Genomic DNA, 13907 nt, shown 5'->3' on the forward strand with positions numbered 1-13907 from the left:
GAACAACAAAAACAGAACTGACTGTCGAGGTGCCAGTGGTCACATCTGTAATCCTAGCTACTCAGGAGACTGAGATCTGGGCAGGAAAGTCTGTGAGACTTAACCACAAAGTGGTAGAACACGACTATCCTTGAGCAAAAAAGCTCTGGTATAATGCCCGGTCCCTGAGTTCAAGCACCAAAGACTGGCACAAAAACAAGCAAAAAAAAAAAAAAAAACCCAAACAAAAACCAGAGTGTTTTATACATGACCTTTCATATATATTTAGATATACAGCATGAACCTTATTAGTCTTATTCTATGATTCTTGTTAGCCAATTCTTCACCTCAGAGTAAATGATTTTTTCCTATAACTGAAGTCAGAAACTATCATTTTTGATACCTTCTTTTCCCCTTCCTACATCTTAATCTTTCACCAGATCCCATCAATAATTTTCCTTGTGCATATGTCAAAACTGTTTAGTCTCTCTAACTCTATAACATTCTAGTCCAAGTTTCCCTCACCTTAACTCTTTTTTTTTATTATTATTATTGTGAAAATACCATACAGAGGTGATAGTTACATGGGCAAGATAGTGAGTACACTTCCTATCAAGCATTGTTGCTTCCTCCTTTGTTTCCCCATACCATGCCTTCACCTCTCCACCCCCACCCCCACCCTCATACCCCCCCCACCACCACTATCCCACCACCCCACCCCGCCAAAGTTATAAAGTTCGTTTTTCGACATAACATCTTGTACATCTCATTGTTGTAATGAGTCCACCTGTAACCCTCACCTTAACTCTTGTCTGCTAGTTCCTATGGTCCATTTTTTCATGAAACTGTGTATTTGTACCTGTGACCAGATCTTGGCTTTCCATTGTGCCTAATAGATCTTAAGTGCATTTTTGTAATTTGAGCTGTCAAATGTTGTAGACTACATAATCTAGTGGTTGTCTCCCTCTTCGTTTTCAGCATATACCTCTTTCAGGCTTACTGGGTTTCATCTACACTGATATTTCACAGAACCTAGAATTCATTTTAATCTTTCATCACTTTTTTGCCTGCCTGATTCTTAGTGGTTTGAATAGTAGTTATCCCCCTTTGCGCTCTTCCCCCATATATGGAACTTTAGATTGTGACCTTATTTAATAGAGTTGTTTAGCAAACATAATTAAGGTAACAATCTTTGGTTGAGATCATTACTTGATTAAATTGTAAATCTAGTGAAAGTGTTTTTATTAGACACAGAAAAGTAGAAGACAGGGGAGAAAACCTATGTGAAGATGGTAGCAGTAATTAGTTATTCTGCCATTAGTCAAACACAGGAAACCAGCTGGGCACTAATCACTTGTAATCCTTGCTACTCAGGAGGCTGAGACCTGAGGTTTGCAATTCAGAACCAGTCTGGAAAGAAAAGTGTGCAGTACTGTATCTCCAACTAGCCAGTAAGAATCCAGGCTGGAGGCATGACTCAGCTGGTAGAGGCTGTCATAAGTTCAGGCCTCAGTGTGTACATGCGCACGCGCGTGCGCACACACACACACACACATTCTCCTGGAAAATGTCTTACACACACACACACACACACACACACACACACACTCTCTCTCTCTCTCTCTCTCTCTCCTGGAAAATGTCTTCCCTACACACACACACACTCTCATCTCTCTTCTGGAAAATGCCATCCACACTCTCTCTCTCTCTCTCTCTCTCTCTCTCTCTCTCTCTCTCTCTCTCTCTCTCTCTCTCTCTCTCTCTCTGTCTCTGTCTCTGTCTCTGTCTCTCTCTCTCTCTCTCTCTCTCTGTCTCTCTCTCTCTCTCTCCTGGAAAATGTCTTACACACACACACACACACACACACACACACACACACTCTGGAAAATGTCTTCCCTAGAGTCTTTGGAGGGAGTCAGATACTACTGACACCTTGATTTCAGATTTAGAATCTTTTGTGATTAACTTTTTAATTCATGTTGTATCACATATCAGCACTGATATTACCATAGAATAGTTGGAAGTTCTTCAGAAAGTTAAACATAGAATTACTACCTAACCATTCTAAGGTTCATACTTAGAGGAGGTTAAAAAAAAAAGATATTCAAAAAGCCTCATAAATGTTTATAGCAGTACTGTTCACAGTAGCTCAAGGGTTGAATCAACCCAAATATCTGTCAACTGGTGAATGACTAAACAAAATATAGTGTTTTCATGGTATTGGAATATCAGTAAGGACAGGGATCTGTAATTTAGTTGTATTTTTTGTTTTTAGTACTTGATCCTGAAACTCGAAAGGCCTGCTATCGTTCAGAATATCACATTTGGAAAATATGAGAAAACACATGTCTGTAATTTGAAGAAATTTAAAGTCTTTGGTGGAATGAATGAAGAAAATATGACTGAACTATTGTCTAGGTGAGTTTTGGTTAACGTGAAAGAAGAGCTATCTTTGAAACAAATTTTTTGTAGCTCAATCTCCATGGGTTTATTTTCAAAGGGATTAAGGAATATTTCTTCTATTTTAGTCTTGATGTCTTTTAAAAATGACTTGAGGGATTTTTTTTGGGGGGGGGGGGAGTCTGTGTTTGTTTTTTGCTTTGTTTTGTTTTTTGGTGCCTGTCCTGGGACATGAACTGAGGGGCCTGGGTGCTGTTCCTGAGTTTTTGTGCTTAAGTCTAGTGCTCTACCCCTTGAGCCCCACAGCTCTACTTCCAGCTTTTTTGGCAGCTAATTAAAGATAAGAATCTTACAACTTTGTTGTCTAGGCTGTCTTTGAATGCAGATCTCAGTCTCCTGAATAGCTAGGACAGTGTGAGCCACTGACACCTGGGAACTTTTTTTTTTTGGCTTGAACTCTGGGCTTGGGCGCTGTCCCTGAGCTCTTCAGTTCAAGGCGAGTGCGAGCGCTCTATCACTTGAGCCACAGTGCCACTTCTGATTTTCTAGTGATTTATTGGAGATAAGAGTCTTGAACCGCCATCCTCAGATCTCAGCCTCCTGAGTAGCTAGGATTACAGGCGTGAGCCACCAGCACCCGGCAACATTTTTTTTTTAATTACTATATACTTGTTTCTATTTTTCACCAATGAAGAAAGCATAAATTTGTTGTTTCCTTTTTTGTCATATTTTTTAACTTAAAAATTTCAGAAATATTTTCAACTTTAATTAAAAAAAAATCTGCTTATAGTGTAAGGCTCTAGGTACAAACCGTAACAGTGCAACAAAATGAAACCAAAACCCATACGAAACTTTGATGTATTTGTTCCAATCAAAGTAGAAACTCTACCTAAAATATTGATTGCAGTAATTCATTAGCAGTGTTCTAAGGCTTTACTGTAAACTGGAGACTAAAAATGAGAAAGTTCTATAAATAAAAGAAATACAACAAGGCATAGATTAGTGCTGTTCGTTTTTTTTTTTTTGGGGGGGGGGTCCAGTCGTGGGGCCTGAACTCTGGGCCTGGGTGCTGTCCCTCAGCTCTTCAGCTCAAGGCTAGCACTTTACCACTTGAGCCACAGTGCCACTTCCAGCTTTTTTCTTTTTTCTTATGTGGTGTTGAGGAATCGAACCCAGGGCCTCAGGTATGCAAGGCAAGTGCTCTACCACTGAGCCACCTTCCCAGCCAGGGCTTGAATTCAGGACTTGGATGCTGTTCCTGAGCTTTGTTTTGCTCAAGGCTAATGCTCTGCCACTTAAGCCACAATTCAACTTCAGCTTTTTGGAGGTTAATTGGCTTTTTGATAGTTAATTGATAGTTAAAGAGTCTCACAAACTTTCCTGCCTGGGCTAGCTTTGAACTGCAGTCCTCAGATCTCATCCTCCTGAGTAGCTAGGATTACATGTGTTAACCACCAACATCCAGCTTAGATTTTGACTTTAAAATAGATTGCCAGGAATGTTAAATTGGCCCCATTAAAACCAAAATCTGTAACCGTAGCTACTCAAGAGGCTGAGATCTATGGATTGCAGTTCAAAGCTAGCCCAGGCAGGAAAGTCTGTGAGGTTTATGTCTAGTTAACATCAGATAGTTAATGGAAATACCAGATAAAGCCATGGAGGTTTCAAATATGTGTGTGACATGGTATGTATAATTAACAAAGTATTTTATTGTAAATCTATGCTCTATTTAAGTGATAGAAGCATTTTAGTATATAAGGCAGCCTTAAGACAAGTAATTTTCTCTAAAGTACTTCTGCGAATGCTAGTTGGTTAATTAGAGAGGTGATACAAGCTAGTTTTTGTATAGTATAATGCTGATGGTGTTAACAGAATGTAGTTATTTTTGAAAATCTCTTTAATTATAAAAGGAAATATTAGCATCCCAAGAATCAAATAACAATTCTTTGACAAATTCTAGCTTTATTTAAGTTGTCTTTATTTGTCAGATATGAATGTGAGCTGTTATTTGTTTAATATTTCCTACTGCTTGACATATTCAGTTACGTGTTCAGAGCATTTGGTTCTGTCACACTTTAGCTACATTCATTAATATCCCTCACATGATAAAAAGGGAATGAATGCAGTTGACTTGAATGTACATGATCTGATCTATATCCTCTTATTCAATTTTATATTTATATTGTCTTTGCCATATGTTTGGAGTGTTAGTTTAAATTTAAAATCTGAGTATAGCATCTGATAACCTAAGTTTTATTCTCCCACAGTGGCTTAAAGAATGATTATAACAAAGAAACATTCACCTTAAAACATAAAATTGATGAACAGATGTTCCCTTGTCGATTCATTAAAATAGGTATGTATTTAATGTTTGGGAATTGAACAAGTTCTTTATGGAGGGCCTCTTTTTGAATGAACTTTTATAGGAGCATTGGCACACTGGTTAGTTCACATGTTATCTTAGTCTGAATTTATACTCCAGAGGTGGGAGTGAATAAGTATAAGAAAACATCATAGGGGCTGGGAAGGTGGCTCAGTGGTAGAGCGCTTGTCTTGCATGCCTGCGGCCCTGGGTTCGATTCCTCAGCACCACATAAGCAAAAAGAAAAAAGCTGGAAGTGGCGCTGTGGCTCAAGTGGTAAAGCGCTAGCCTTGAGCTGAAGAGCTGAGGGACAGCGCCCAGGCCCAGAGTGCTGGCCCCTTGACTGAACCCCCCCCCAAAAAAAAGAAAAAAAATACCATAGCCTAAGTCTTTTCTCATTTGCAAGTTTCCTTAGAAAATGTTAGGGATAACATGATTTTATTGACTTAATTGTTTTGTAGGAGATTTATCAGTTATTCTAGACTAGTAACATCCCTAGAACTACATTTGAATGGATTACATTTTCTTTTCCTCAATTTTTTTTCTTCCTTCCTATTTTCCTTCCTTCCCCTCCCTCCTTCCGTTCTTCCCTGCCTCTTTCTCAGTCTCTTTCTCTCTGACTCTATGTTTCTCTCTGTGTGTGTCTGTCTCTATTTCTCTCTTGCTGCTATATAGCTATAGGAACCTTCATAATGCTGGCATATAGATTATGCTCAGGAAATTTGTTGAATAAATCCTTATAGGCTTGCAGAGTGAGTTTACTTTGCTAAAATTTTCCTTGAACTATGTAATTTGTTTTTTGTTCTGTTTTTTTCATTCTTAAAGTGCCACTTTTGTCTTGGGGACCCAGCTTTAACTTTAGCATCTGGTATGTTGAACTTAGTGGCATTGATGATCCTGATGTAGTACAACCCTGTCTCAACTGGTATAGCAAGGTAGGACTGTATTTAAATTTTTGACTTTTTATTTAACACTTATGGAAGGAAAAATGTTTTTTTTTATCTTTATTGTAGATAATTTATAATTATATATTATAATTATAGTAAGCTAGAATGATTAATCATCTGTCATTTATTAAGAATTTGTCAGCTTCTATGCAAACTTAACTCAATTATTTGTATACTTTCATTTATTAAGAATCTGTCAGGGAAGTGGCGCTGTAGCTCAAGTGGTAGAGCGCTCGCCTTGAGCTGAAGAGCTGAGGGACAGCGCCCAGGCCCAGAGTTCAAGCCCCACGACCGACAAAAAAAAAAAAAGAATCTGTCAGCTTCTATGCAAACTTAACTCAATTATTTGTATACTTTCAGATAGACCTAATTATTAATCCTTATTTCACAGATCAGGGGAAATGGAACACAAAAAGTTTAAACTTTTTGGGGCTGGGAAGTTGGCTCAGTGGTAGAGCGCTTGCCTTGCATGCCTGAGTCCCTGGGTTCGATTCCTCAGCACCACGTAAGCAAAAAAAAAAAAGCCGTAAGTGGTACTGTGGCTCAAGTGGTAGAGTGCTAGCCTTGAGCTGAGGAGCTGAGGGACAGCGCCAAAGTCACATAGTTGTAAAGTATACAAGCCAGTATATGTGCTCAGGTAGTCTGGCTGGCTACACAGTTTGCCATTATTTATTACAGTCACTGGCCTTGAAGTTTGTTTTTAAACTTCATATAAATATATACTTTGAACATAATTCTTAGTGGATTAGTTTTGTAACCTAATGGAAAATTAAAAATGTGTTGAACTACTAGTAGCTCATACCTGTAATACAAGCTACTGAGAAAGCTGAGATCTGAGGATTGTGGTTTAACGCTAGCATGGGAAGGAAAGTTCGTGAGACTGTTATTAGAGATTGTTAATCTCCAGTTAACTACCAAAAAGTCATAAGTGGAGTTATGGCACAGTGGTAAATTGCTAGTCTTGAGCCAAAAAGCTCAGTGACAACTCCCAGGCCCTGAGTTTAAGCCCCAGGACCAACACCCAGAAAAAAAAAAAGATATGTTTTGATTGAGAATCTTTAAAAGCTTATGTGATTAACAGGTATCACTGTTTAATATAACTGAATATTGTTATATGGTTTATGATAAGTCTTTTTTTAGAGGCCAAAAGTAAAGTATAAATGTAAAATTAGCATGGATACAGAATCATTGTTTGATGATGATAATTATTTTGATGATTTTGACGGTACTGGTATTTGAACTCAGAGCCTTGTGCTCTAACACTTTTGCTGTGGCTCCAGCCCATCATTCTTTGCTTGTTTGATAGCATTAAATCTTAGTAATTATAGTATATAATATATAGATATTAAATAAAACCTAATTATTCAAGAAGCCATCTACCTATAAACTGATCTAAGTTTCAAGTCTTTATGTCTTTTGCTTTATTTTGATTATAAGTTTATCATATAGTACTTCTGTGTTATCTGGTATATTTTAAATTCTTATTGAGTGCTACACTTGACATTTTTTAAAATTAAAAAAGTTTATTGTTATTATAAAGGTAATGTACAGAGGGGCTACAGTTACATGTGTCAGGTAATGGGTACATTTCTTTTTGGACAATGTCACCCCTTCTTTTCCTCTCCTAGTTTTTTCTTCCAGTCCCTACCCAAAGTTGTACAGTTCATTTTCAACAGTGTCTAGTGAACCACTGCCAGCACATATTCTTGGAGTTGATACTTTAAATAATTTTTGAGTTTATATTTTTGAAATCCTGTTTAAGTGTTATAAAGTGAATGCTTACTTTTTTGTCTTTTATAGCTGTTTAATACATGATGACCCCAGCCTTAGAAAAACAATAAAATTTAGTCTGTCTATGATAATATTTTGATTATTAAGTCTGTTTGTAAATATGGCATGATTTGTACATTTGACAGGACTTTTCATTCATGTAATAGTTTATTTAATGATTCATGTGCTTTCCACACCTGCATTATAATGTGATTAGGGACTATCATGGGAATTAAAACCTTTACCATCTTTTAATTTTTATTTTTAAAATTGTGGTAGGTACTGGCATGAACTCCGGCCCTTGTGCTCTTGTTCAAGCACATCTTGCTTGCTTATATCTGGCACTCTACTACTTGAGCAATGCTTCTGGTATGGCTTTTTGCTGGTTCAGTGGGAAAAGTCTCATGGAATTTTCTTCCTGGGCTGGCTTCAATCTGTGATTCATAGATCTCAGCTTATTGAGTAGCTAAGATTATAGGAATGAGCCACCATCACCCAGCAATTTTTTTTTTAAATAATCTTAAATAGACTTAATGCACAATGTGTTGCTTCTTGTTTTTCTTTCTTTCTTTTTTTTGGGGGGGTGGGGGGTCCAGTTGTGGGGCCTGAACTCTGGGCCTGGGTGCTGTCCTTCAGCTTTTCAGCTCAAGGCTAGCGCTCTACCACTTGAGCCACAGCGCCATTTCTGGCTTTTTTCTTTTTGCTTATGTAGTGCTGAGGAATTGAACCCAGGGCCTCAGGCATGCAAGGCAAGTGCTCTACCACTGACCCACCTTCCCAGCCCTGCTTCTTGTTTTTCTTAAGCTAGGCTCTGAATTTGGTCTGGTTTTATCTTCAGTAACGTATTTTGTGATACTGGGCAAGTTATCACGATGTGTAAGCTTCAGTTTTGCACTTTAAAAGGTGAAGATTATCCTATCAAATGGATTGGATGAATATAGTGCTTTGGTAATTCTAAATGCTTAGTTTAGATTATTTTTACTGTTATTATTTCCTACAATAACAACTAAGCAAGTCTCTTCTTTGTATACTTTCTCTTGTGTTCTAGTAGTACCGTGAACAGGAAGCCATTCGCCTATGCCTAAAACATTTCAGGCAACACAACTATACAGAAGCTTTTGAATCCCTGCAAAAGAAAACCAAGATTGCACTGGAGCATCCTATGTTGACAGATATGCATGACAAACTGGTATTGAAGGGTGACTTTGATGCTTGCGAAGAGTTGATTGAAAAAGCTGTGAATGGTATGAAATTTAGATTGATAATTAGGGTAGTTTCAAGTAAAGAAAATTATGCTTCAAATGAGTGTATACTTTTATCAGTTTCTGCTCTTTTTTTTTTTAAAAACCGTGTGTGTGTGTGTGTGTGTGTGTGTGTGTGTGTGTGTGTGTGTGTGTGTGTGTGTGTGTGTGTGTGTGTGTGTGTGTGTGTGTGTGTGTGTGTGTGTGTGTGTGTGTGTGTGTGTGTGTGTGTGTGTGTGTGTGTGTGTGTGTGTGTGTTCTCCTCTAAAGCTAGGAATTAGACTAGGAAATTGTTTCATATAGTCGTCCCTAATGCAATGAGACTTAAAAAACAACAAAAACATTACTTGAAATCAGCTACCCAAATTGAAATTCTCCTGGGAACTGTACTTAACTAGGAGTAAGCCTTAGTTTATCCATGGCTTGTTTTAGTATTTGTATCAGCTGATAATGTTCTTTAACAGTATAATTTTGGGGAGAGAAAGGCATGGTATTTAAAAAAAAACTATTAGTAGATAATTATAGTGAACAAGTAAATTTGTATCAAAAATGCTTCTTTGTAGTGACTAGTTTGGATTACACTAATATTTAATAGAAGATGCTGTAACTACTGATAAAATATTATCCCCACATCCCCTTTTATTTCTTTTTTTCCTTTTCCACAGTAATTTATAGGGACCAAGCACAAAAGAGGTACTTAATATAAAGCTTGTTAGTAGAACTGGGCACATATTTTTATAGAAAGAAATAGGACTTTAATGCCTCACTAGGCAACTTCATATAAGACTAAAAATAACTGTGTTTTAAAATTGTATTAATATCATGCTCAAGTGTTAAAAGCTGTTAAAAGCATATTCAACTTTGATGACTACAGAGACTGTAGAATGGGAACCAGATTTAGAAAATTGATAGTAATTGTTTTTGAAACTTAGAGCCAAGTCATATTTCTGAACTGCTTTGGGCTTTCCTCATCTAACTTGGAATATAATTAATAAACATTCCTCAGTTTGCTACTGGCCTCAGTAGTGATGATTTGATGGACAAATAAGGAAGTAAACTGAAGAATTTTTGGCTTCTGCTCCACTAAAAACAGCAGAGAAGGACAAGAAGTTCTTGCCTACTAGATAGGAAAATAGGGCATAAAAGGCTCTTTAATCAAGCTTCTTATAATGGAGCAAACAAAAGTTATTCAGTATGTTTCATATGTTCCCTAGTTTGATTTTAATGTGTAATTTGTATTTAAATAAGTGTTAGGCTGTATTTATTTTGTTTCTGTATGCCTAGAAACATTTCAGCATTTAATTTTATTAGAAGTGATTACTAAACCAATAATTGTTACTTCTCTGCCCATCAGATCCTAGTGATGGATTGTTAATAGTAGTCACTTAGGAATAGGAAAGTTTTACTCAAAGAGATTTTTAACTGGGTACATGGCTTATGACTATAATCCTAACTACTTGGGAGGCTGAAAACAGAAGGATTGCAATTCAAGGATAATCTGGATAGAAAAAGTTGAAACCCTTTTGTAATCTACAAATTGGGCATAGTGAGTGACATGCTAGTTTTGTAGAAGGTTGAGATTGGAAAGATAGTAGTTCCAGGTCCCAGTCCTGGGCAGAAAAGTCTGTAAGATTGTAAAAATGGAAGAAGATGGTCATGATGGTGCGTAACTACTATCCCCACTATGATGGGAAGCCAAAAATAGGCAGATTGCAGACAAGGCATAGAACTGGACAGGAAGCAAGACATTTTCTAAAAATAAAGAACACATAAACAAGTTGGAGGCAGGGCTCAGTGGTGAGTGACAGCCTGGCAAGTGTAAGGCTCTGAGTGTAAAACCCTAGTATCACATGTAGAGCCAAAGAAGGGGGGGGGGGGGGAGAAAACAGGAAGGGAGAGGAGAGAGATTGTACTAAAGAACTCTGTTCTTAGCATTTACCTTATTTGCTATTGAGGTAAAAGTTTGGTGTTAGAAAATAACCTTCTTTACTTGTTGTCACTACTCATTTAAAATTTTCATATCAGAGTAAGATTGGCTGTGTAAAAAATTGACAGATGTTCTTTATTTTACTTTTCAAAAGTTTTTTAGAAATAACTGATACTGTACATATTTGAAAGGTTTGATATGTATTTATGCACATTCATTTGATACCATTATAGTCAAAGTAGCCTCACTGTCCCCACTTTCCTTCATTCCTTTGACAATCTAGCCTTCCCTCTCAATGTTTCCATTCCTGTGCTTAGCCAACTACTCTTTTGCTTTCTGTCACTACAGATTTGCTTGTGTTTCTGTAATTTTTATGTCAGTAATGTCCTACTGTGTGTTTTCTTTGTTGAGTGACTTCTTTCAGTCAGCTTAATTATTTTGAATTGTATCTAGATTGTTGCATGCATAATATTCATTTCTTTTTTTGGCAAAGTAATAATCCACATTATAGATATGCCAGCCTGCTTATTCATTCATTTATTGATAGACATTTGTTTTATTTATGGTTTACAAATGAAGTGGCTGTGGACATTTGAGGGGATTATTTGTTTTTATAAATTCTTAAGGATGCTAGACTTTGAAATTTTACCATATGTTTATTTAAGGATATAAAATTCCCTGTATTGAGTTTTAGTTGTGCTGTCAGGTATTTTCATTTTTGTACAGTTCAGTGTTTTTATTATGAAAAGAAATATCTCTTTAGAGGCAGGAAAAAAAGAAAGAACAGAAATATCTCTTCTGTGAGCCATAATTATTTGAAAGGGTAGTTTCTAATGTCTTCCTTTAGAATTCTGTTTCTTCTCAGCAGTGCGCATATTTTCTTGCTTCCACCTGATTGTGAGATTGCTTTCTGAAACAGGGCTTCTTTCCAAAATTCTGCTCATTCTCTCAATCTTCTCTCTTGGCACTACTGGAATTTGAACTCAGGACCTTGTGCTTGCTAAGCAGGTCCTTCCAGCCTTTTTCATTCCTGTTATTTTTCTAATGGTCTTTGCTTTTCGCCAACTACAGTTCCAAACACTTTATCATATCGTCATTGTTGTCATCGTCGTCATCATCACTAACTTAAATATTTAAGGGCTTTCCAGTCTTCTCTTAAGACTCTTACATGAATTTATTTCTCATACCTATCTCTTTTGTAGTAAATGCAGAATTATCTCAAATGAAAAAGAAGATGTAAATGATTTGCACAAGTTGGCGTAGGTCAGTGACATAAGTAAGATTTGAATTCAAGTAGTCGCATACCAAAATCTATTTTCTTTTTTACTGTGCATTCCTGACCTATTAAAGGTTGGCTACCTCTGTTTCCTAGTATTGATTATTGAAATATAAACTGGTAGCCTTCACATAATTCTTTTTTCAAAATTTGAGCAAACTTAGGGAGGGTAAATGGAGAAGGTGAAAAATGGTGAATATGGTCAGAATAGTTTATATACATGCTTGAAAATGGAATAATGACGAATGACAAATGAAAAAAAAGTGACAGTGAGTCTGATCAGAGTACATTGGACACATATATTGATACTCCAAAATGAAATTCCCTGTATTTGATCCTATGGGATATTGTTTAATTTTTATTTTTGGTCGGCCATGGGGCTTGAACTCTGGGCTTGGGCACTGTCCCTGAACTCTTTTTGCTCAAGGCTAGCACTCTGCCACTTGAGCCTCAGTGCCACTTTCAGTTTTCTGGTGGTTCATTGGAAATAAGAGTCTAACAGACTTTCCTGTCCAGGCTGACTTTGAAACGCGATCCTCTGATATCAGCCTCCTCAATAGCTAGGACTACAGGCATGAACCACGGGTACCCTGTTCCTTTGGGATCTTGTAGGAAAGAATTTAAACAAACTGCACATTTTCCTTTCTGTTAAGTAGAGTGATAACAGTTCTTAGGGTTGTATTTAGAATGAATCGATTTAAGACAAAATAGGTTTTAACATTTGGCAAGTATTCAGTAAATACAGTTCTACTATTGTTGATGGTACAAATCTCTGTAGATTTTTATTCACTCAAAAGAAACTGTAGACTGAATTTCATCTTGTGTGTGGGGTGATGTTCTTTGTAGTTCACATTTCCTTTTTAATTCTCTTGTATTCTGGTAACAGGAAGTACGGACAAACCTTTCTTGGCAGGAAGGGATTGGAATGCAGTGAATCCATTTCATTATGGAATGAAATATTTAAAGTATTTTACAGACACAAAAAGAAAAAGTCACATAAAGGAATTATTCCAAGCTTTAATATAATTATCCCAATTTTTAATTATTCCCTCTTCCCATTGTTTTTATATCTGCTCGAAATGGGAGTTTTAAAATGGTGGCTCAAGTGATAGAGCACTAGCCTTGAGCAAAAAATTTCAAAGATAGCATTCAGTTCAAGCCCCTGGACCTGCGCAAAAAAATAATTTAAACCTGATTTCTGATGGCTCATGTCTATTCAGAAGGCTAAAATCTGAAGGTGGTTTGTATTCAAAGGTTCAAATCCTGCTTGGGCAGGAGAGTGTGAAATTTTTAGCTCTAATAAATCACCAAAAAGCTGAAAATGGAGCTGTAGCTCAAGTGATAGAATGCTAACCTAGAGCAAAAAAGCTCAAGGACAGGTCCTAGGCCTTCGGTTCAAGACCCAAGACCAAGATGGGGGAAAAAAAAACAGCCGGGTGCCAGTGGCTCACACCTGTAATCCTAGCTACTGCGGAGGCTAAGATCTGAGGATCACGGTTCAAAGCCAGCCTGGGCAAGGAAAGTTCGTGAGACTCTTATCTCCAATAAACCACTAGAAAATTGGAAGTGGTGCTGTGGCTCAAGCAGTAGAGCGCTCGCCTTGAGCTGAAGAGCTGGGGAATAGTTCAAGCCCCATGACTGACCCTCCCCCCCCCCAAAAAAAAAAATACTATTTCGGAGTGCTGGTAGCTTATGCCTGTAATCCTGGTTATTCAGGAGGCTGAGATCTGAGGATCAAGGTTTGAAGCAGCCCAGGTGGGAAAGACCATGAAATTCTTACCTCCAATTAACTACCAGAAAACTGAAAGTAGAGTTGTGGCTCCAAGTGTTAGAGTGCTAGTCTTGCAAAATAGCTCAGGGACAGCTCCCAGGCCCTGAATTCCATGACTGACCAAAAGAGGGGAAAAAGTTATTAGGTCTTGCTTCAATGTAATAAAATATTTATTCATATTTCTGCTGCTACTGTTTTGAAGCTTTAACTTCTACTGTTTGATTTCTAACTTTT

The 13907-nt window shown here is 37.2% G+C and overlaps 1 protein-coding gene across 6 annotated transcripts in view; it reads left to right on the forward strand.

The window, feature by feature from the left end:
* The window catches only part of Mkln1 (muskelin 1), a 278155-nt gene that overhangs the window by 199916 nt on the left and 64332 nt on the right, over positions 1 to 13907 (forward strand). For all 6 annotated transcript variants that reach the window (XM_069996783.1, XM_069996785.1, XM_069996784.1 and 3 more), the window contains 4 exons: positions 2255 to 2397; positions 4647 to 4735; positions 5567 to 5676; positions 8510 to 8702. In XM_069996783.1, coding sequence (XP_069852884.1) covers positions 2255 to 2397; positions 4647 to 4735; positions 5567 to 5676; positions 8510 to 8702 — 535 coding nt within the window. The remainder of the gene's footprint in view (positions 1 to 2254; positions 2398 to 4646; positions 4736 to 5566; positions 5677 to 8509; positions 8703 to 13907) is intronic.

Source organism: Dipodomys merriami, unplaced genomic scaffold, assembly GCF_024711535.1.
Source record: "Dipodomys merriami isolate MVZ:Mamm:240054 unplaced genomic scaffold, mDipMer1.0.p SCAF_5, whole genome shotgun sequence".
Classification (NCBI taxonomy): Eukaryota; Metazoa; Chordata; class Mammalia; order Rodentia; family Heteromyidae; genus Dipodomys; species Dipodomys merriami.